Source organism: Molothrus aeneus, chromosome Z, assembly GCF_037042795.1.
Source record: "Molothrus aeneus isolate 106 chromosome Z, BPBGC_Maene_1.0, whole genome shotgun sequence".
In the NCBI taxonomy this organism is placed as follows: Eukaryota; Metazoa; Chordata; class Aves; order Passeriformes; family Icteridae; genus Molothrus; species Molothrus aeneus.
In genome coordinates this window covers 71,446,289-71,469,732 of record NC_089680.1, presented here as the reverse complement: position 1 = coordinate 71,469,732, position 23,444 = coordinate 71,446,289, and the positions used below count along the sequence as shown (strand labels likewise).

The 23,444-nt window shown below is 39.3% G+C and overlaps 1 protein-coding gene across 2 annotated transcripts in view; it reads right to left on the bottom strand.

The window, feature by feature from the left end:
- The window catches only part of FBN2 (fibrillin 2), a 123,011-nt gene that overhangs the window by 75,753 nt on the left and 23,814 nt on the right, over nucleotides 1-23,444 (bottom strand). For both annotated transcript variants that reach the window (XM_066568754.1, XM_066568753.1), the window contains exons 7-15: nucleotides 19,308-19,433; nucleotides 14,275-14,400; nucleotides 11,574-11,726; nucleotides 10,561-10,797; nucleotides 9,581-9,718; nucleotides 3,706-3,825; nucleotides 3,018-3,143; nucleotides 2,263-2,385; nucleotides 1,114-1,236 (exon numbers count right to left, since the gene is read on the bottom strand). In XM_066568754.1, coding sequence (XP_066424851.1) covers nucleotides 1,114-1,236; nucleotides 2,263-2,385; nucleotides 3,018-3,143; nucleotides 3,706-3,825; nucleotides 9,581-9,718; nucleotides 10,561-10,797; nucleotides 11,574-11,726; nucleotides 14,275-14,400; nucleotides 19,308-19,433 — 1,272 coding nt within the window. The remainder of the gene's footprint in view (nucleotides 1-1,113; nucleotides 1,237-2,262; nucleotides 2,386-3,017; nucleotides 3,144-3,705; nucleotides 3,826-9,580; nucleotides 9,719-10,560; nucleotides 10,798-11,573; nucleotides 11,727-14,274; nucleotides 14,401-19,307; nucleotides 19,434-23,444) is intronic.

The window sequence follows — 23,444 nt, the reverse complement described above, 5'->3', positions numbered from 1 at the left end:
TAAAACAACAAAATCTGTGCTCCAACTGAGAGACTGAGAATGTGTTTTAGCTTTTTTTGAATCTATGTTTTTAAGACAGCCTCAGTTTTTATCATGCATTTTTAAAGCTGAAGTGGTAACAGAAGGGGCTAGATTGTGCTGGCACTTGGTAGAAACACTTGTCCTAGATTTCATTTTGAAGACTTTTGAACTTTAGCACCATCTGAAATGTTATTTGAAATGAGCTGGTAACAGCAACATGAGGATTTAGTATGTCCCATCCCTTTGGTGTGAGAACCTCCAAAGCATTGTGATGCTGTTTTTCCTTTATCTGGAAAAATGCTGATAAGACAAAGGCAGATGCAACATCCATGAGTCCATCAGCAACAACAGCCATTAATTTTTAATTAATAATTAATAAATATGATTCTTGTAGAGTCTCTGTTCACTAACATGCCTGATGACAGACATATGCAGGAGCTGGGGAAGGAGGAATTTCAGGGATATAAAATTGATGTTCTGAGACACACAGGGAAAAGACTGTGGATTAAATTAAGGAACTTCGCAAAGTACACACAGTGTCATAACTCTCAGAAATCTCTGTCAAATATTTATTCCTCTCCTCCCTCCCCATCAGCAATCAGCAGAGAACAAGGAATTGAATACTTCTTGCCCTCTATACTTTTTTAAGTATAATTTTCATCAGCTTGAAAATTATCCACTTTTTGTCCCACGAGCTCCCTGAAGATATGCTAGAGCTCCTAGCAGAGCTTAGTGAAGAATCTCTTAAATTCCAACCAGTACCAATTGAGAGGATAAGAGGCTGATTACATGGCAAAATACTACTTTTCATCAGACTAGAAAGGGTATGTCTCAAAACCAAAAGGAGATGCCAGGCAGAGCAGGCACTTTAAGCTTACTCTTATATGAGTAACAGGTAAACAAGAGGTACCGCCTCATTGGAGAGAGAAAATTAATTTCTTGTCTTTTAACAATAGGATTATGGGCTTGCATCTTGTTTGTGGTTTGATATCAACATTATTTAGAAGGAAATAATTTGATGCATTCGATAATTAATTAACCTGATAATTCCACTTGTTTTTCTATGAAGAGAAAAGAATAAATCTGACTTACCTACACACACACGACCATCAACTCCAACAACCAAGCCAGGAGGACAATCACACCGAAATGAGCCTTCAGTATTTATACAATGGCCATTCATGCAAATTCCTGATGTCTGGCATTCATCAATATCTAAGAGGAGGCAAGACACTTCAGCAATCAATCTGTTTTTAAGCAAAGTTACAGCTAATAGTTTCAGAACATTATCAAATTACTTTATGATAGTAGATAACAATATATTTGTTTTATTTCTAATAAAAATTTAATCTTGGAATAACCAAAATTCCAGCTGCACAAACAAACAAAACATCCCCAAAACATGCAGAAGAACTTTAGGATTAGAAGTACTTCATATTCCACATTAAGCAAAATCAATGACAAATCTTCCCCTTTGTCCAGCTTGTATTTCAATTTTTCTTTAAAGTATGGCTAAAGAGCACTAGACATAAAATATCCTTATGATGGTTAATTTTAATTTCAAAGAACTTTTAAGTGGTCATCAATTTTTAAGCACAACTGCATGTTATTAAGAAAAGCACAACTAGTAGAAATGGTTAAAATTCAAATCAGAAGACTAACAATTTAGATTACTTGCTAGAAGTAGCTTAAGTCCAAACATACCTCTGTGGGCGGCAACAAGTATTTTCAATTAGTTTGCTGAAACTGAAGCTAAATCAGACTGTATTCTTAAAATGTTTAATAGAAGTTTTTAGTGATTGCACTTTAAGAAGTTTACAATGCTGTGTGACCCGTAAAATGACTCAAGTGCTAAGCACTCTGAATTATTAGAAAAATGATGTGGAAAATATGTGTATGTGGGTGGGGCTCATCAATGTAGAATCTCTCTAACACCTTAAATTTACCATACTGCTGCTCACTTTACCATTTCACAAAGGGCCTGAATATTTTGATGCATTTACAATGCTCCAAGACTTTTCAGAAGCTAATTTGTTGATCATTGTGGCTTTCCTAACACTATTAAGTACTTCTTTCAGTAAATTAAGGATCTGTTTCCAGGCAGCTAAAGAAATCTACTTTAGTGAGTAGCAAGGTGTTATATGGCTTTGAATCAATCCATGTTAGCAGACTGCCATTCTTGCAGGGATGAGCAGACAGTGAAAGCCATTTTCCATCAATATCCCCCCAGATTTCACATACCAGTACAGTAACGTCCATCTGGAGCCAGGACAAATCCTGGTTTACAGATGCATTTAAAACTCCCATCCTCATTTATGCACATCCCATTCAAGCACATGTTTGTGGTGGCACACTCATCGTGGTCTACAAAACATTGCAAAGAAAATTGCTTTTAGTTTCTCACCCTCCAGAAGACAACACAGTGAAAATGATCAGTGAGGACTGATGTGGCATATTTCTTCCCTTGAGGATCAATTTCTGATCATAACTCTGATAAAGTATCTCAAGAGTTTTCACTCCACAGAAAAAGCAGCAATTTTTCATGTTGTGATCTGTTGCTTTGCATATTTCAGCAGGCTGCGTATGAAAGGACAGGGTGTGTCTTTCTTTCATACATGAGAGGATAAAAAGCTTCCATCGCCTGAGAGAATTAAGCTTGTTGTTTATCTAGCAAGTTTTTTTCTTCACGCTGTGCAGCCAAATTTAGAAACAGGTGTTTTCTTCAGCAACGCTGATTTATGGATCATTTGCTGTGAAGCTTTATGGAAAAACATTATTATTAGGACTCTTGAGTAGAGGTGCAGCTTGAAAAACAAAAGTCACCTCAAATTTTCTTTGAGATCATATGGTTCTGTATAATAACTATTTGAATTAAAGGCCTCTAAGTTCACGGTATTTCAAAAAAGTAATCTTCGGTGATCCTCACCTGTAGTATGAAGCACAATTTCTAGAACCACCAAGCTAATGCCTGCCCCATTCTTCAGAAGGGCCCTTACCCACACAGTTTCTTCCATTTGCAGTCAGCTCAAACCCAGCATTGCAAATGCACTGGAAGCTTCCCTCAGTGTTCACACACCTCCCATTTTTACAAAGAACGCCATTCTGAACACACTCATCGATATCTAAGGGGAAGAAAAAACAAACCCAGCCAAACAAACGAAATCCTGCACAAACAGAGAACTACAGTTAAGATAAAAATGCATTCGGGAGGCAATTAGTGCTTTGAAAAATACTGGCACATCACTTAAACATTACCTAGAAAAAAGTTCAAAAGTAAGTTAGGAATTTAGTCTCCTTGCATCAGGGAAAAATAATATTTTTACAGACATGTACAGCAAATGCTACATGTTGTGATGCTTTGCATTTTCTTCATGAATACTTTTAAAATATGATGAATACTTTCATCTGCATGCATACACAAAAAAGCACCTGTCATTCAATTTTTACTTTTTTTTTTTTTAGAACTCCTGTCTGGGAAATTCCCCAGACAGATATTCCAGAAAAATGGGTAAACATTAAAAGACAACAACAAAACAAATGAGGTGGCAGCCCAAATCTAGAACCAATTCAACACTGGGATCTACTGAAATTGCACGCCTATCTTTCAAATTCAAATTCAAATGGAGTCTGATGCAAGGGGTCAGGACATCTGCAATGCCAGCAGACATGGAGCAGTTCTCTTACCAATGCAGGCTTGCTTGGTGGGAGTTCTCTGGAAACCTGCGTGGCACTTGCAGTAATAGGAACCAGGTGTGTTGACACAGTCCCCATTGGAGCAGGGGTTTGATGTGCACTCATCAACATCTGCTGGCAGCACAGAGAAGCATTAATGACTTCACAAAGTCTACAACTTCCCCCCCCCCCCCCCCCCCCCCCAACTCTGGAAGCTTCTGAGTGAAAAAGACGGTAACTACCAGCCAAATGCTAATTACCAAAGCCTGTTCTTGGTTCAAAATCACTGCTTTGTCAGGAACACGGGGCTGTTCCTGGTTCAGCTAGGCAGGCCATTTGTAAGAGGTGAAGTGGCGCTGCATCATTTGTAAGCATCTTAAGGGCCAACAGAAAAACAAAAAAATCTTCTTGAGGATTTTGAGACCTGATGATTGCCTTAATGGTTGATTTAATATAACCCAGTTTCGTTTAAATCAATGGCCATTTATGCTCCTTCACGAGAAAAAACAACACTAATCAAAACAGGCACTTCAAATTGAGAGCAAACCATGGCATCCAAAGCCCACCCCTACTATTTTACAGGTTTGCTGTAAAAAACTGAGGAGGGGCTGCACACCAGCAGGAGGGATTCTTAATGAGACCACAGTCTATGCACCACATCTCAAATATTTATGCTCCACTGCACCCTCAACCTCAGTCTTTGCACTGAGTAATGCCAGATTTAACCTCTTTCCTATAATGTACCTTGCTCTCCTTTCCAAAAGTTTTGGGTATTTGGGTGCAACCAAACACATTTTAACCAACTGAAATGTCAGAAATAACTCTCATTTGACATGGGGCTCAGAAAACTTCAACAGTTCTTTTTCAAGAACCCTTTCCCAAATTTGATATCCAGTAGTTACCATTGAGTCAGAGGTGTCTTTGGTCACGACAGCTAGTCCCAGATCTAAAATAACAATTGTTCTTCTGTAAACCCTCCAGAACCCTGTAATCCACTGGAGCAGAGTGGGTGTATCCCACTGGTAGGGCAGGACTGCTGGATCAGTCCCCACAGCAGTTCCTAAAGGATGACCTAAGCAGCTGCTCGCTGTTAGAGCTCAATTTACAGGTGACAAATGGATCCCTTGATGAAATCCCCCATTTCTTTATCAGCAACTTTTGCTAATTTGACTTTTTCCTCCAGCTAGGCCCTTCACTTTATTTACAATGCACTTGTAATTACTCATCTCTTCACTTAGGCAGGCTTTTAACACCACAAACCCGGTGTTGATTTGCAAGAGTTTCTGGCATCTGGCTGAAAGCTGCAGTAAGAAACTCTGAAGCTGATCAGTTCCTAACAATGATGATTTTCCCATGCATTTTGCAGTGCGTGCTTCCAGAAATACCAGGAAAACCCCAGGGCAATTTTTGTGATCATTTCCACTCACTCCTTATCAAATCTGGTTCTAGAGCTCAGCTCATAACATCTTGAGAATACTGGCATGCAACAAGAAATTGAAATCATAAGGATGGTTATGTGTACTTTCTAGAAAGTGCTGTTCCACGAATAACTTCTAAAATCACTATAAAAGATGGCAAAAGGTCTGTTTTGTTCTAATTTAATAATAAATAAGACCCCATATTTAACAGGAATTACTGAGTTAATGAACACACAAAGTTTAAATCCAGAGCATCACTGTACAAAAAGAATCTGTGTTTACACAAGTCACTGATATAATTGCCTGGTTTACAGCACTCATGGTGCCCAGATACATTCTGTGTAAACAGCTAAATGAATAAAGGAAGAGCAAATGGAAGAATCAAACACCTCCCCTCACAAGTAATTAGGTCATTCACATTTGCATATCCACTGATCACTGCAGTAAAACCACAGGAATTGAGAGGAGATAAAGAAAAGAGGAATTCAGGGTGTTAAATACCGAGGTATTTAACCATGATTTTTTACATGCCAGTCTGTGTCACTGTAGTAGTTCCCTGCCCTCAAGTTTCTCTGCCATGCCTGGGTGTTGGGATGCTCTTTGTCAGAAGTGAGGTGATTTTTCACCAGAGGTGATTTTTTCTCAGTGCTCAGCTGATTTAGGAAGGGGTCAAGGAGGATTAAACACCACCCCTTCAGAACAAAGTCCTCAGCTACCAACAGAACATCAAACTCTGAATCACATCTCAACAATAATTTTTTTGTCAAGTGCCCTAATTCAAATGAATTTACTGTATTTATATTTTGCCTTATGATAAGGGAGCACAGAGGGAACTTATAAATACTTGACACAGCGCTCATCTGTTTTATTTAGTTTTCCTGAAGAGAATGACATTTAGGACCTTCTCTATTACAGGCTCCAACTTGCTTCAAAAAAAGCCTATGTTCATGGTCCAAAGGATCTGTCTGTAAGTTTATAAGCTCTACAGCAGGAATGCAGAGGTTCTCTATCAAACAGCTGACTTAAGCTTCGAAAATCCTTCCAAAGCCATGTGCATCCTTCATGCACATGACTTCCACATGAAATATGCATCTTAAGCTGGTCTTATTTTTATATGCTCTTGATAACCGAGGGAAATGGCAAATGTATGTTAATAGAAAGGAGTTGTTGGCTTTGATTTTGCATTGAAAGCATGCATATTCCAGCAGTATAAACAGGAAACATTTAAGACAGAGATATTTAACCCATTTATTCTGTCTTGCAGCATACCCCCTTTCAAGGTCAAATGTTAGTTTTTCAGGACTTGCCTCACACACATCTCCACTTTTCAGTTTTTCATCTCTTAACAATTGTCAGAATTCTCTCACGCACAGCAGGAAATTTCCAAAACCCCCCTTAAAAGACTTACTGCAATGAGTCTGGAGACAGATGACAAAATTTTAAATAGGCCTATTTGTATTCACAAGACAACTAAAATTCAACACAGCACACCTACAGGTTTGATCCCACTTTTTTAAAAGTCCCTACAATTTTATCCAGAGTTTTTTGAAACAGAAATGAATAAGGAAAGGTAATAAAATTAAAGCTGTCTATTTTGGAGAAAAGGACTGACCATTCAGAGCCAGACCACTTAGGACACTCATGGTCCTTGGCCATGTTCTGTTGTGAAGAACAGCATAATGCAAGTTTAGGTCAGAGACAAATAAGTAACACCACAGTTTTTCGGTTTGGCAGGATTAATCTTGAAACAACGCTTTTCTTTAACTCTACAGAAAAACATGTAACCATTTCTGGATTTAATTTATTGCTTTGGGAGCAGGCAGACAGAGAAGTACAGCAATAGTGTTCATTTATCTGCCATTAACCCTATTACCAATGCCCCAAGACTGTTCTGTCAGTAATAGGATAAATATTCAAATTATAATATAGAAATTGACTATAATCATATATATATATATATATATATATATATATAAATTAGAATATATATCTTGCCTATATTTCTAAGAAACCTTCTGTGTAGTTTGCAGCAACTACTGTTTACAAATCTCAGATTCAGGAGGGAACATAAGATACTTTGGCTACTTCTTTATAATACAATTAGAAAATACCAGTGAAACAAAGCTGTGTTATTTATGGAGCTCACAGAGTTATTTATAATTTACAGAGTTCACTCTCTTATAAAACATCTAAATTCAAGCAACTACTGAGAAGGCAAACCACTGCAGAGCTGAAATTAGTAATGACTGATTTATTTCATGCAATAAAAAAATGGGCAAAATGACACTTAAACTTTTTTGAAGCCATTTTGGGGGGTCTCTTCCCATGCTTTCCACGTGGGACAGCACTGTAGCTGGCACTGCACATTCAGCTTTTGTTAAACCAATTGAAATTTTTGTTTTGATCCCAGTGCATCCAAAATTTCCTCTGCTTTCACTTTACTCTTTTATGCTGAGGTAAGCATTGTAAAGTCAAGATTAAGTTCTTTAAGTGAAGACACATTTTTACTGGGCACATGCCTGTAAACTAGATAATTAACCAGGTCAATTTTTTCTTCCCCAATGCACCTATCAACCTAACCTCAGAGTTTTCAGGCACTGGGACCCAAAAATGAAAATTAGATGCAACTTCACTAATTATCACAAGCCAGGAATAGAAGGGGAACTGCCAAGCAAGTGTCCTGCAGGGTGAGCCCACAGAAGGGTCAGGGACAGAATGACAGTGACGTTATCAAGAACAAAAGACAAAAAAAAAAGACAATTATCAATTGTCTTTTCCTGTCCCAGCACCCATATAAGTAAAGCTGATGGGCCTTTCAAACCACAGATTATTGCCATGCTCCAATGACACCTGAAGAACTAAAAAACTGAAGTTCATACAGCTCTACTTGCTACAACCTATGTGCTTCAGATGTTATTATCAACTTGACCCTGGAGTAACAAAAATATTAATACAAGATGTAAACTAGATTTCAAAAAGATCAAATAGTCCAAGACACCAGATAGTCCTTGAGTGTCAAGGCCCACCAGAGTTAAAAATATTACTGATTTCAGTGATGCAAAATCTAGTGCTGTAACAAATGAGCCAGGGTTCGCCATAACTCGTTTAATAAAGAACAGCCATCAAGAGCCATCAAGCCATCTTTTATAAAGAACAGCAAGGCAAACATCACAAAACTCCTACTCCCCTCTCACAGTGTGATGATGGCTCCTGAGACCAAGGATCCAGCAAGAAATTAAGCCCTTTGAACTTCCCAGTCAGAGATCAGAGGCACAGAAAACTCTCACCCAAATAAAAAAGCTAAAAATATTCAGGCTCACTACATCATAAAGGACAGCTTGGAAGAAGAATTATATAAACCTTCAAGTACAAAAAAGTGAAATGAAGAAGGTACTGAACTGCTTTCTTTGTACAGTGAGGATAAGACAAGAAAAAACAAAAGCTGAGTATTTTTGAAAATGTAGTGTTTAAATTAGATTAGATGTTCTGAAAACTTTCTGGATATTTGACTATGGGAGCAGTGCAACTGCCTGGGGAAATGGTGGCATCTCTTTTAAGTGAGTTTTCTTAAAATGAGGGTGTACAGTGGCCAGGAATGGTGCAGGTACAACCGAGCTCTCTGATGCAAGAACACAGCTGAACTAAGAGGAGACCTGCAATCCACAGACACATTAGAAACTGATTCTCAACCCACACTGACTGTGAGGCAAACCTATTGCTAACAAGCTCTTGTGTGGTGTTTTTCATTCACATATCTCAATCTCTTTATAAAGACGCAGTAAACAAGGGTTCAATCCAAAATATAACCACAATTTTTTATGTAGGTTCCTATATATTAATCAGTGTATCCTGCATAGGGGGTTCCTCTCCACACAACCACCTCACAAGAACCCCCAAATCTTGTATTTTCTCTGAAATAACTGATGAGTTTTGGACACTGCAAGAGTGAAGTTCACAGTAATTGAATAGAAGTATAGGATGCCAAATTCAGTTCTTGTTATATAAAGTTAGCATTCTGTATTTTCATCCAAAATGCAAATTTAACCAGAAGTGAATTAACGCAATTTTAAAATTATTTTATATCTTTCAAATTGCCATTAATCCTTATGAGGAGGCAAAACATAAATTCTACCCTTCATCATCTTGATCATAACAATACTACATCCCAAAAGTCGAGCTTTGTCAGCCTAACAGAAGAGAAAATGAAGCACAACTTACTTTATTGAATGTGGCAAAAAATGTTCAATAGCCTTTAAATACAGGAGTAGAAATACTCAACAGCAATATTTGCAACTCAAGTTTTTTTTTTATTGGTAAGAAAACAGATAACTCTCATAGAAAACTGAAATACCATGGTCTTTTCACTCTCTCTGAAGAGCAGCATCATTAAAATTAATATGATTTCTTTTTGTAAAAAAGATTTTAAGCTGAAGAATATTAGAATAATGGATTTTGAAATCTGCACTCACCAATACAATCGCCATTTTCATCCTGCTTATATCCCATGTTGCATTCACATCTGTAACTAGAGGGGGTTGGTATACAACGTCCATTCAAACAAAGGTTGGGATGGTGCTTGCAGTTGTCTATTGTCTGATTGAGTATTGCTAATATAAAAAAATCAGAATGAGAGACAAATCATCAGATTTTTATACGGAAGTAAATATGAATATTATACTTGGCTTTAAAAAGGATGTTGTGAGGTGCACAAACACATTAATAAAACCTTTTTCAGAGCACTATCTGTTGACCTGGCAGGAAACTAACAACAACAAACAGCTCTTGGAAATAAAAAAAAAATGCATTAGACAAACATTCTTAAATATGATTTACCATTTCTGTCTATAGCCTGATGAGCCTGTCAGTGAACTCGGGGATAAACCACAATTTGTGTGGAAGTCATGGCAATTTTTGGTGTACCTGTCTTAATAATACTTCTTACATTTTATGATCTCTATGGTTCTCATGCCAGGGGTGTGTTTACACATGTCATGAGCAATGCTTACATCCATGAGACTTCTGCCAGAAAATTATTCACCTGGGGCTTTCAGCCAAGGCAGTGTTTCTGCAGAGTAAGCAGGTTTTACAGTTGGAAGAGAAAATACAGAAGACGTTTATTTTTAACCTTGGTAGTTTTTGGAAAATACCTAGAAATCTGGAGTTTTATTAGTGCTGACAAAGACACCTCAACAGGGACAACACAGGCTCAGGGACTCGGTAACTGAAGTCATGCAAAAACCTCTTCCTACATCAGGAAGGGCTCCTGACCTTCCTGATGTAGCAGCTGAGGTGTTTAAAACATGCTTGAATGGCAAAATCACTTTTAAGTGTTAAGAACACCATACCATATCCAGACTGAGCAGTAAAAATAAAGGAAAAACAGAAGGAATAGCATAAAAAAAAAAAAAAACCAAAAAATAGCGGAGCAAGTCAGAACACAAGCACTTACTCAGCCCTGTAATGATCGGGCCACTTCCAGTGGGGCTGTGGCCACCTGCTCCCACCCCTGCTCCGCCCACAGCCGGGGAGAATCCGTTGCTTCCTGGGATGGGGATGAAGCCAGCTCCTCTCGGTCCGAATCCATTCCCGTTGGCCCCGGGGTGGAAGCCGTTCCCTCCCGCTCCGCCGCCGCGCCGGGAGCCGCCTCGGGCAGGGGCACCGTCCACGCACAGCCTGCGGTGCTCATCTGTCACACAGCGGGGGACACAGCAGCACACACGGGGTCAGCCTCTCACAGCCAGCTCAAAGGGAAGGCACGGCTCTCCCTGTGTGCTACAAAAGCCAGGACGGCAACTCCTCCTCTCCGTGATGTCGCATCCTCCCCCTGCCACTCCGAGTGGCAGGTGTTGCTCAAGGAAATAATGAAAAGGAATGCTGTAATTTAGGAATATTTGTTCAAGTGTTTGTTGACGCTGTCTTCTTGATGTCTTGACAGCAGCGCTGTAACTCCCTGGTTTCTCAGAGGAGAAGAAAATACCTTCTCATTGATAAAGAAAATACCTTTCGTTAGGGATGCGCGCTATTCCTCTCTGAGCAGAACCGAAAGAACAACTTAAAAACTGGTGCATTGTAGTTCAAAGTAACCCAAAATGCAATGGAACAGGAAAGGAACCGTTCCTTTAAATCAAAATTAACTATGGACCCTAAGAGTCGTTTTCTCTTCTGGCCTCACCACAAAATCTTTCCCATTTCCCAAAAACTATTTCCAAAGCCAACAAAAGGACATTAAAAAACCCAAGTGCCAAACAACCACAGACCAAAAAGAAAAATGGTTAACAGATGGCAGTATCAGTATTAAAACCAAGCAAATTAACAATAATGCAATTCATGACCTTATTTTTTTTCTGTTTAGCCTACATTTTAAAGCAGTTTAAAACATCCCGGTGACCTCCACCCAAAGCAGAATGAACAGCAAGGAGAAAATAATAGCCAAAATAAAAGCCAAACCAAGAGGGCACTCACCAGATCCTCTGGCAGGACACACCTCTGGGCCGGAGGCACTGGCCCAGCAGTGGCCAGACTCACAGCAGCACTGCCTTCTGGTGAACCTCCCCTGCAGCTCCTGGGCACAGCGGCCGCTCGCAGAGCTGGAGAAACAGCTGCCTGCTCGCTGATCTGGCAGCCAAGGTAAAGACAAAAACCAAAAATGGTGACATCGATGCCGTTTTGGCTTTACCCTTCTTCCTTTTACACGTTCTCTTGTGGGGGTACCCGTCGTTGGTTTCTCTGGGTCTGGATTGAAGGCACTTGAGACAGTAATTTGTGTTCGGACTCAAGTGTTTATTATTTCTTATCATAAAACAGTCTCATCACTGAAAGTTCAGCAGCTTTTCTTTAGAAGGCAAAAATGGCCAACAATCTCTTGTTACAAGGTCTTTTAAGACTAAACTATCCAGTTAAGAACTGACACCTAGATTATTCTCCCTTTTAACCCAATAACTGATCCCAAAGAGCTGCAATGGGGACTTTTCTGCCCAATTACAAAAAGCCACCCAAACCCATGGAGAAGAAGGAAGAAGAAGCATGAAGAAGAAACCCAGGATGACACCCCGTGCCCTCCATCTTGCTTCCATCCACAACACACTAAAAATCCCAAACCCTCAATTTCTCACCAAGTGACACACCTACACTGCTCTCTATAATCTATTTGACACTTTTGTGGGTTCCAGTCTATCTTGAAGTCTGGGGAACTTTCTCCATGAATGAGGGTCAAAGTCAGTGCTGCCCTGGGGGTCAGGGCACCCCAGAGCAGACAGAGAAATATTCCCTGTAGTGCCCTGGGTTTCCACATTCTCTGTATCCTTTAAACATATACTTGTAGCTTTGTAGCCTCATTTCGTAGCCTAGTTTCAACCTTTTCCTTGGCAGAAAAACAAAAAAAATTCCAGGATCCCTGTGCTGTCTTGGTCCTCCTTAGAAACCAAGGCTGAAACCAGCTTTCCGAGACAGACTTTTGTAAACATGGATCTCCCCTTGGATCTCATCCTAAGGGGAGAGAATCCAGAAGGTACTAGATAGAACTGGGGGAATTACTTCACCAGGCAGGTTCCTGATGCGGGGGGGGGGGGGGGGGGGGCTCTTGTCAGATATGATAATTTGAAGAATCTATAAAAATTGTACATGGATTACACAGTGGGTGCATCTTTGGCCTTTTCTACCCGATGAATTTGTGTACTTGAGAACCCTCATATAAAAGGTACCCTTTTTATCACCCTAATCGTGTGTGACTCATGTTTTTAGGGCCAGAGAAAAAGGCATCAACGTGAGCTCTCAAAGCTACATTCCCTTGTTCAGCTGAGGTAAGGATGAAAATGGTTTACAAGTTGTGTTAAAAATAACAAAAGCAAAACCAAACAACCAAACAAAAACCCTCAACAACATCCAAACTGCACCCAATCTGACCCATGTACTCCACACTGGATTTACTGCAGGATCACACAGGTGCAGTGGCATCAGCTTTGCATTAATCCACCATGCAATCCTAAAGTCTGCTCAGTCCAACAAGAAAATATGGATAATGTGAAAAACACAAGGCAATACAAACAAAAAACTATATATATTTATATATATAAAAACCCTACTATGGCAAAACCTGAGATCCTGCATGTAGCAATAGCAACATCAATAAATTTAATGATTTTTTTCCCCTTAGCTTAGATGTATCTAACTGGAAAAATGCTATTAGCCTGCTCTGCTCAGTTGACTGAAAGTACAACAGAATATTTAGTAATGCCATGTGAAAACTACTCTCCTTCAAGGGCAGATGATCTTTTATTGTCAGATTAGGGCTTGTGATTTTTCTGCAGGACTCAGGTTTGGGGAGCTGACTTTAAAAATCAAATTGTAAACCACTCCAAAATCCACAGAAATTTTGATCATATTGGAAATCATAGGTTTTAAGTATTCCTGAGGCTAGCCACAATGTATTTGAAGTTGGCACTCCTCAGATGAACCTGAATAACAGAAGGTGGCTACACTGTTTAAAAAATATTAATTTTAAATCACTTGCAGGTCATGTGCTGCTACTTGCTTACAACATTTATCTGCAAGTCAGAAACCCCTTCAGAATTCCTACCCCTTCCCCAGTATGAGAACAAACAGCTTTGGGATATCTGAAGTAAGAAGAACCACGTGAGATCTAGAAAATACATTACTGTTAGCAATTGTTAAGGTTTTTTACTTGTGGTATGCAGTATTTATAGTTAAGTGGTCAAAATGGTTAAATCACATACTTGACACATGCACCTATATATAAGAAATCAAGACGTAGAAATAAACAAAATGTTTTTTTTTTTAATGTAGGGATAGCTATTAAATAAACTGTCCTGTAAAAGGTGTAATCTAATTAAATCCAACACTTGGTTTCCTTCATTATCTATTTCTGACAAATTAGTGGCACATCAGCATACGTAACTTAATGTCTTTTGAGTTTACTTTTGTGCCCTATCTTGACCACTAAAGATTAAATTAACCTGTGTGATATGGGATTTGAAGCGCCAAGTAGGGATAAATGCTTGCTCCTTTAAAACCAAAGTGAGCTTAACTTTTGGGCTCATCAGATGCAGATTTGAGAAACAAACAAAATTGACAATTCCTATGTTCGCCTGGACAACAGAGCGAGGCCCTGGGGCAGGGGGAAGTGCCAGATGGATGGAGCACCTACCAGGAGTGCAGGATCCATCCACAGATGTGACAAAACCCCGTGGGCAGACGCAGAAATAACTCCCCACAGTGTTGGAGCAAACACCACCCTCACAAATCCCTGGGATGACGCTGCATTCATCAATATCTGCCCAAAAAGGATAGGACATGGGATAATTAGCACACTGCATCAAAAGGAGGCAAAGAGAGCTTTTCTGAAATGAAGCTGTTATTCATCTCTGAATAAAATATTGCTGGTGCTTCCTTACTGAGAACAGTTTTGGTTGCCACCTGTTGGAGGTTTTCCTTGTACATGCACAGGGTGTTTAACCCTTCCAGGCACAGAGTGCACGAGAGCAGGCTGAGATTCCCTCCTCCCGAATGACTCAGTGCCACCTCTGAGAAGCAGAGAACAGTACGGACAGGAATGCCAGAATACGCATCCCGCTTTCAGGATGAAGGGAGGAGGATGGCACAGCAGCCAGCCAAGGATATCTCTGGGCTTCCTGTGACCACACAAATATGGCCCGTGAGATCTGGCTGCTCTCCGGCCCCCTAACATTCCAGCTCTAAGAAAGAATTTTGGCCAAGCCCTTGCAAATGCAAACGAACCTTTTGAAGCATTCAAATGTTTCCGCTGACTGAAAGCAGAGGTCCCACTGAAACACCAAGGCAATTTTGTGTGTAAATGTGTATAAAGTGAGACGTCACCACGCTGATAAATGAGCTGCTGTGTCTAACCAGGGGCTGCCAAATTCCGAACCAGTAGTCCAGCAGTGCAAAGCCCATTTGTAGCTGGCAAGTTAAAGGCAGATGAAGGAAGTTTTTCACCACCTCTGCAAAGCTGCAGGATGCAGATCATCCTTCCCAACTGGCTGCATCCAAGGCAGTTTAGCACTGTCCAGGGGTCTTGTCCAAGAATGACAGGGAGGTGGGAAGGTAAAAAAGCACCTTCCTGAAACCCAGGCAGTGATCAGAGTGGCAGGAAGACTCCACAGTCTTCTCCATGTGGACAGAAAAACCAATTAACATGGAGAACCCTGGTGGAGGAATAGTTTATTTTACTGGAGCAGTAATGAGTAATTGGCTTTTTGTTTCACTGGTTTTTGAGCCAAATCTGTCTCTCCTTCCCCTTCCCTGGTTCTTGCACGTGTAATTATTTCAAAATATCACTATTTCCTCTGACAGGAAATTCTGAGACTTCATCTCAGGGAGGGCTACTTTTAGTGAGGCTGACTGAATATTTTATTCGTTTTCTTCCCTTCTCCCCTCCAAAGTACATAAGTTAATGGTCTCAGGGAAAATGCTCCAAATATAAGCAACAGGAAATGCTGTATTAAGGGAGAGGAAGACTGGAGGCATGAATGGTTCCAGTGCTGCACGCAGGATGGGACATCCAGTCTCAACGTGAGAAAGAATTTAAATGTATGACCAAAGTGTTGCAGATTTAGTACCAAGTGAGTTTCAGCCTAAAAGACCCAGCCTAGCTGCCTGCAGTTCAGAAATTTTGACTTTTACTGCCAGGGAAAGCAGAGTTTCATAAATAACTGAATTACAAGTACCAGAAATGGGGCTCTCAACTGCCAAACTCTAGGAAAGGGCTACCTAAAAGCAGTTTTAGTCTAGAAAATAATATTAGAAAGTAGTAATACCTGGTAGGACCAAGTCTGAATAGCATACAGTCTAGTGCAATTATGCATTGAAGCAGGAAAATCCGAAATAGAACTATTTATTTTAAGGGATTCTTTCCGTTTTGGTGGCACTTTTTTTTTTTTTAAGGCCTTAATCTGTTTCATAAAGTCTTAACCTTTTGATATCAACAGTAGATAGTAACCTATCTTTTTGGAAAAGCAGCAGAGGCATCCTACCTCCTTAGAACACCTTAAATTGTAAAGGGTGCCATAACTAACTACATCTATTTAATGAGTATGATGTATCTGCTATTTGAGAATAGTAAATAGAACACATTTATTGGAACCCTGGAAAACACAATAAGTAATACTCCACACCTTTTGTAAAGCAGCAATCATAACTGAAAGTTTCTCTACATTTAATTCATTTCCAAATAACCCAAAGATCGAAGTTCCATTAACTCTGGGAGATAACAACATCCTAAAAATGAACAGCATTTAATTCCTAAAAAGACAGTGAAAACTCAGTATATTGTAGACCAAAATTTTAAGGCAAAACAAAACAAAAAAGTGGAGGGTTTAGGGTTTTCTTTTGTGTAGCTAAGACATCACATTGGTGGACTGGATATCTGGAATTTGGTACAATCCCTATAATGGTCTTTCCCAATTTTTTTCAGCTATTAGGGGTACAAAAAGCACAACATGGACATTCCTACTTTTTCTAACAAGTGCTGTTGTTTCCAGGAAAAGCAACAGGAGAAAAAAAAAAACCCTAAAACACAAAATACCTCAGGATGCTCAGGGGCAGAGGGTATACAGGGGACCTCAAATCTCTCCTTCTTAGGCAGGAGAACTGCTGTTACAGTAAAGAAGGTCTAAATAATCATGGCAAGGCTCCAGCCTGTGAACACTGGAGCCTTGGCTGTTACTGACTCCAACTTGGATTTTGTCCCTTGCAGCCAGTAACATCTGATCTGCTTTTCCACATCTAAAGGAGGGAAAGGAGTGAGCAGAATACTCCATACCACATCACTTCTAAACCATGTTTGTGACAAAAAAACTCATTAAAATAATGCAGTTTCTACTAAATGATTTCTCTGTACACAGGTTCTGCTAACTCACATGACATCAGTTCCTTACATCATTCCCAATGGCCCAACCCACGCCCACAGATTCCTAGATATATATAAATAATGCTACTTCATTCAAATTACCAGCTCTACCAACTGAAAGTGCACTTGTTTGAAGGACTGGCTATGGTATTTTCCTATAAATTTAACCCTGAGAGGTTACAAATATTTAATTAAGCATACAAGTAAAAAAGCCAAAATGGAACCATGGCTTATCTTTCATTCCCTGCTCCATCATTAGAGTAATGTAAGCGTGGTGTTATCCTGCTATAACTTTGGCATTACCTCCTTGGCTGTGAAGCTTCACAATGTCTTTCTTCCCCAAAAAAGATGGAACAAACGGTGAGGAGAAGGAGGTTATTTGCCTAATTCCCTGTGGGGAATTACCTGACTAGGGAAGCTGTGACGAGGGATGACAAGTACTTAACTTTTGCCACGGACACAAGTGGCAGGGCTCAAAAGACAGAAAAGCCAGAACACATGACCTGTTCTGCAGCAGGCTGCCAACAGGAAATGAAGAGCTGTTGATTATTAGCAAACCATGAAGTAACAGCAAAATCAGACAGCAGATGATTATGCACAGTCCCATAAGCGCCACAGCTTTTTAAGATGATCTATGTTAAAAATACATTCACCTTTTCAAGTGGAAACTATCAAGGAAAATAGCATTTTTAAACATTTAGATTGTTAAAACAGAATCCAAAGAATGCTCAAAGTACTGTTTTCAGAAGAAAGGAAACATGTCTCTGAATACATCCTTTGGCATCAAAAGGACCACAGTTAAGAGAATCAAAAAAACAAGTGCACTTCTAACAAAAAAGAATGGGTTATAGGCATGGATAGATAGACAAGAGCTGCCTCTGAGAAACAGCCACAAACAGGTTCAGATTCTGTGGGTAAAAATCAAGGACTAGACCAATAAAGGACCTCTTGTACTAATTTGTGTAGAAAGCCAATGCAAGGAACTTTTTTTCCCTCTTTCTTTCCTTTTTGCCTTCTTTTTCTCTTTCTCTCTCCCTTCCTTCCTCCCTCTTCACCCCACCCTTTACTTCAAAATCCAAACCCCATCTCTGATACCTGGAGGCCGGGGACAAACATTCCAATTTCCATGCCAAATGTGTAATTTCCTAATACAATTTTTAAAGTTTTCAGAGACCTTCTGACTTTTGCTGTTCCTTTTCAACCACGAGCACCTACATACCTGCCTGCCCCCTCCCCTTCCAGGCGCTGAGTAAAAATTAAAACTAGTCAACACAAAAAAAAAAAAAAACAAACCATAGAAAAACAGAAGAATGTGAAGGGCGGGACCAGAAAGAAATACCTTTGGATTTTAAAAAAAAATTTACTTGGGTATTACTTGCAACAACACCAGAAGGAACATTTTCACTGAAAAGACATGATTTTTAAACTGACTATATTAATTTTTCTGTGAGTGTTGTACTCTAGGCAACTCAAAAAACCTCTGAGGATATGTCCAAAATTGGCAACAAACAATATATTTGTTTGTAACTGAATATTGAGCAAAATGTAATTTGGTACCACAATTAAACTGCCAGCAAACAAGTCAAAGCCTTTAAGAACAAAATCCTCTTATCATCACAACTTAAATGTGAAATCACCCGCTGGTTATGATGAAGTCTGAGAGTTCTGATTCCTTTCAGAGGCATGAAAAAGTCACTGAAATCAACTAAGTCTTCAGCAAACTCACAAAAACCCAACAATTTTCTTTCACATTGTTTTAAATTATATGGAATTGCTGCTCTTAATTACATCAACACATTTTCTGAGTAAATATGGTCTATGTTTATTAAACTATACTTATTAAAGGTGGTCTGCTTATTTTTTAATCTAAAAGAGAAGGGCATTTCCTTGGTATTTTTCACTTACCAGACTCATCAAAACTGCCATATTTGCCTTCACTCTGTAGTCCCGACACTAAAAATATCTACCTAATCTAGAATATATCTTTTAGAAAACAAAGAAAATCCTAGTAACTCAGCAGCAGTTATTTGGTACTCACACACAAGAGTTTTTATCAAGTGCCTAAATTTTCAAAGGAAATAAACGCTGTCTTTACCCACAAAAGTCAGACAGAAAAAAATATCTAATGCAAAATAGGAACAGCCAAGTAGAAAAGATGGGATGCTGCAAATAAATAAAAAAGCACAGTTCAGTGATGCTATGCCCAGATCAGACACCACAACTATTCAACTGCTTAATAATGTTCATTACCAAAGTGCTCTAATGCTCTGCAAAACCCCTTTTTAGGTATGTTCTCCTACAGAATCACTTACCATCACATTTTTGAGTTGCCTCATTCTGTTTGTGGCCCACAGGACACTTGCACTCATATGAACCTACTGAATTAATGCAGTTTCCTCCTTGGCAGACTCCAGGGATAGCCTGGCACTCATCAACATCTGCAAACGCAAAAAAAACAGACCCAGATCTGATTACCTGACAAAAGATATACATAAGTTACTTTCAGTAGCTTCCTGTTGCATTTCAGAAAGTTCTACTTCCACTTCAAATTTTGTTGGGTTTTTTTTTGGGGTTTTTTTTGGGTTTTTTTTTTTGTTTCTTTTTTTTTTTGTTTGGTTTTGTATTGTTGTTGCTGGTTTTGTGTTTTTGTTTTCTTTTTTTCTTCCCAGCTCTAATTTGGTTTCACATAAACCACCCCATGTTTCTGTACCTTTTTACACAAAACTATCCAATAGGAGATTTTTCCTGGTTGGCTTCCTTAGTACCTGTACCATGGAGTTACTATCCAAATGTTTCAGGAATCTTCTGTGTGGTGCCCCCCGATAACATCTGGCAAGAATATGAACTCTTTTTCAGGTGGATGATCAAAGCCCTTATAAGGCACTGAAATTCCACCTGAGTTTGTGGATTATAGTGCTTCTTCAGTTTTTTATTCCTCCTGGTGCTCGTGCTATAGATAAACCTATGGTATTTGCCTTGCCCAGTCACCTGCTTTTTCATTTAAGCAAGTATAATTTCTCATATCTCAGGAAGAAGGAAAGCACTTTTTGCAGATTTGGGGGTTTTTTTTGGTAACCATTGGACTTAGGTTTAAATACATTTGCTGAGAAGTTTGCATTCAGCTCCTGAGTCCATGCTGATTTAGACAGCATACTACCATGTCCAAAATGCAACAGCTAAGGCTGCAAATGGATTAAGGACTTTATCAAAGGCATAGAATTTCTTAATTTTTTAATTTTTTTTTTAACTTGTGAGGTTTTTTTTTTTCCTCTAAATAACCAGTGCCTGCTGCCTGTTTACTTGGAAATCAAACATTTCATGCCATAAGTATTTTAAGGAGTGAGGGGCTGGACTGGTTCCTCTCCAGAGGTTCCTTCCAACCCCAATTATTCTGTGAACCCTGACATGGCCTAGCAACATCTAGAGAGAAGATGGTTCCAGCATTTATTGATACACAGCCCACCCTGTAGCTCCCTACTGAGTAAAACATGTGGTGTTTGTCTTCTGACCCTGGGGCCTCAAAATGCATTTATCACACACAGTGTGCCTGTGCCTTTTGTCACTTATTAACACTGAAATTAAGTTCCCTGTGTCAGCAGATCAGTTGTTAAAATCCATTGTGTGTGTGATGTACACTCTTAGAAGCTGAAGGTGTCAAGGAATAGTGAATTAATGGCAGCAGCAGCAGGCAATAAACACCTCCCAGAAACAGGAAAATATCACTGGAGGCCTGAGGTGAACTAAATTTTAATCTCTATCAATTACATTAATTTCTTTCAGCTCTTTTAAGATGGAAAATAGATGTTGAGCTTTGCTGAAGCCTGAAGAGCCAATCCCAATGATGCAATGCATCATATTTAAGCACACTTACATCGTATTTAATTGTTAAGAAAGCAAGCAGATTCAACTGTTTTCCTAACTTAATGCTAGAAGACTGATGGGGTTTTTTTTGTCAGTATTACTTTTTGCTGAAAACCTAAGTTTGTTTTAATACATTATTGGTGTTTTGGGACTGAGAAAAGTCAAGAAGAAAAAACGTATTTTATTAAAAGGGTGTATTTTATCAATTGCTTCCTAAATGCTGTTTTAGGATTTTTTTTTTCTCAAAATACAAGCAAATTGAAATGAAGTTGTTTTTATTTTTGAGAATCTTTGACAGTTAGGCTAAACCACACAGAAGTTCCAGCATTATTAATTATCCACTTATTCACACTTTTAAACCTCAACCACATTAACATAAGAAACTTTTAACCATAAACAGCAAATTTGATTAATAACTCTGCAGATACAGTTCTACATAGAAAAGTTCAATATGTTACAGATTAAGCAGAATTTTTCTATATGTTCATAGTCTAATATTTGGTGAGGGAAAAAAGATTTTGTGCTTCTTGCAGACTCTTCTCTGCAAAATGCCTGTGGGATTTGCACAGCTAACTTTAAACATGCACCTTCCCTTTCTGTCTGTGGGCTGTTTCTAAAAAAACTCTGATAAACCAAAAAAGCTCAGGAAAAATAAATCCACTGAGATGTCAGACACAAATTTTGGAGAGTTTTTTATTATAGTGGTGAAAAAATTTATCCAAATTAAAAAAAAACTCTCTCTTTAGTTCTACCTGGGGAGTTTCCATATGTATGGGGAGTTTCCTTGTAATTGATCTGGCATGTGGGAATAAAAAGTGAATTGGTCATGAATACAGTGGGAAACTGTTGGTTCCTCCTCTGCATCCTAGAAAGCAGAAATACTGCACACAACAGAAATAATACCATGCTATTTTTTCCCTGTTTTAGTAATTATTTTCACATCAGCAGGACGTGACCCTAGACAACATTGTCAATATTTTCAGTCACTCAGACACATTAATACCAAGCACCAGATTACAACTTTGAACCTTCCCCTGTTGTTCTCTCTCTTGCCCAGTTCACCTCAGTGCCTTTAACATTTTAACATCCTACTACAGAACAGATTCTCTTGGATTTCATCTCCTGTCATGGATATATGCACATAACCATGTCAGCAGCAGAGGCAGGAAGAAGAACCTTCCTATTTTCAAAATCTACTCAGCCGTGACCACTCTTCTCTCCTTAGAGCAAAAAATAAACTGTCTGCAGGGAAAGGGTGCAAGTGGGAAATGGGACTTTTGAGGAATGCAGGCAGGAACTGAGAGAACATCCAGCACAGGATTTCTGCCATTATGCTTCTCCCAAGGCCAGGCAGCAGTGGCAATAAAGCTCAATCAAGCACAACACTGAAGTTCCTCCTGCCTGAATTCTTGGAATGAGGGATGTCTGAACAGTTAAATCCCTTTTTAAGGCATGACTGAATAGAAACTTCCAGGGGGGAAAAATAAAATTAAAAAAAAAAAGGAACACAACCAAACAATTTGAATTTTGGATTGGTTTTGCTTCTCTTAAATTTTTTTTAAACCTGTTCGAGGTAATAATGAAGTAACAGTACTACTACAATGTAGTAGTAATCTACTAATAGAAGAACATTACCCAGAAAACATAATTAAGCCTCAAAAGGTCCTGAAGACCTATTTAAGATCGAATCCTGCAAATCCTTTGCAGAATAGGAGCAACTTCCTACTTGGGAGTTACATCCTGTCAAATTCAGATCTCTAGCACATACTGAAATCATGACTCATTTTCCAACAGCAAAACTTGCAAGTTCCACTGATTCTGAGTTGTTCATACCAACTCCCAAACCCAGCTATCTACTGATGTAAGCAATCACTTCAAAAATGCCAAACATATGAAGTGTGGACTGAGTGAGCCTGGTCTCCCTGATACATGACAAAGGTAGTTTCACTGAATACCAAAGAGGTTTGTGTTCCCTATATCAAAGTCTCTGCAAATCTGATGTCCTCAACAGAAAGAAAAGCACTAAAAAAACAGGACAGATCCCTCTGTTTGCTTCTAAAACCCTCAGAGAAAACATTTGGTTTCTTCTGAGCTTTCTACTGAGGATGGCAGAGCACCAGAAGAGGCTGCCCAGGGAGGTCTGGAGGCATTTCAACCCCACGTGGACACACTGCTGTGTCACCTGCTCTGGCTGACTCTGCCCTGGCAGGGGGTTGGACTGGATGATGTCCAGAGGCCCCTTCCAACCCCAGCCATTCTGATATTCTGTGATCTCATTTCAACAGACTCTGCACTGAAATGTGGAGTTTGGAAAGGCACAAAGTGCCACATCCAGCCCCTTCCTGCATCAAAGTGGGCTGGTAATTCATAACAGAGCGGACATGGCGCTACCAACCTGCTCACAGCACAGAGCTCAGGTCTGTGAAGAGGGAGGAGTAACCAGTACCCAGAGCTCAGAAGGAAATGTCTCAACTGCTGCAAGGCAAAGATTCTGTGAAATGAAGAAATTCTGTCTCTCCCTTTTCCCCAGAGAAAGGCCAAGCATTTCTCATCTACGCCTTGCCATCACCTTGTAACACAGTGTGCTA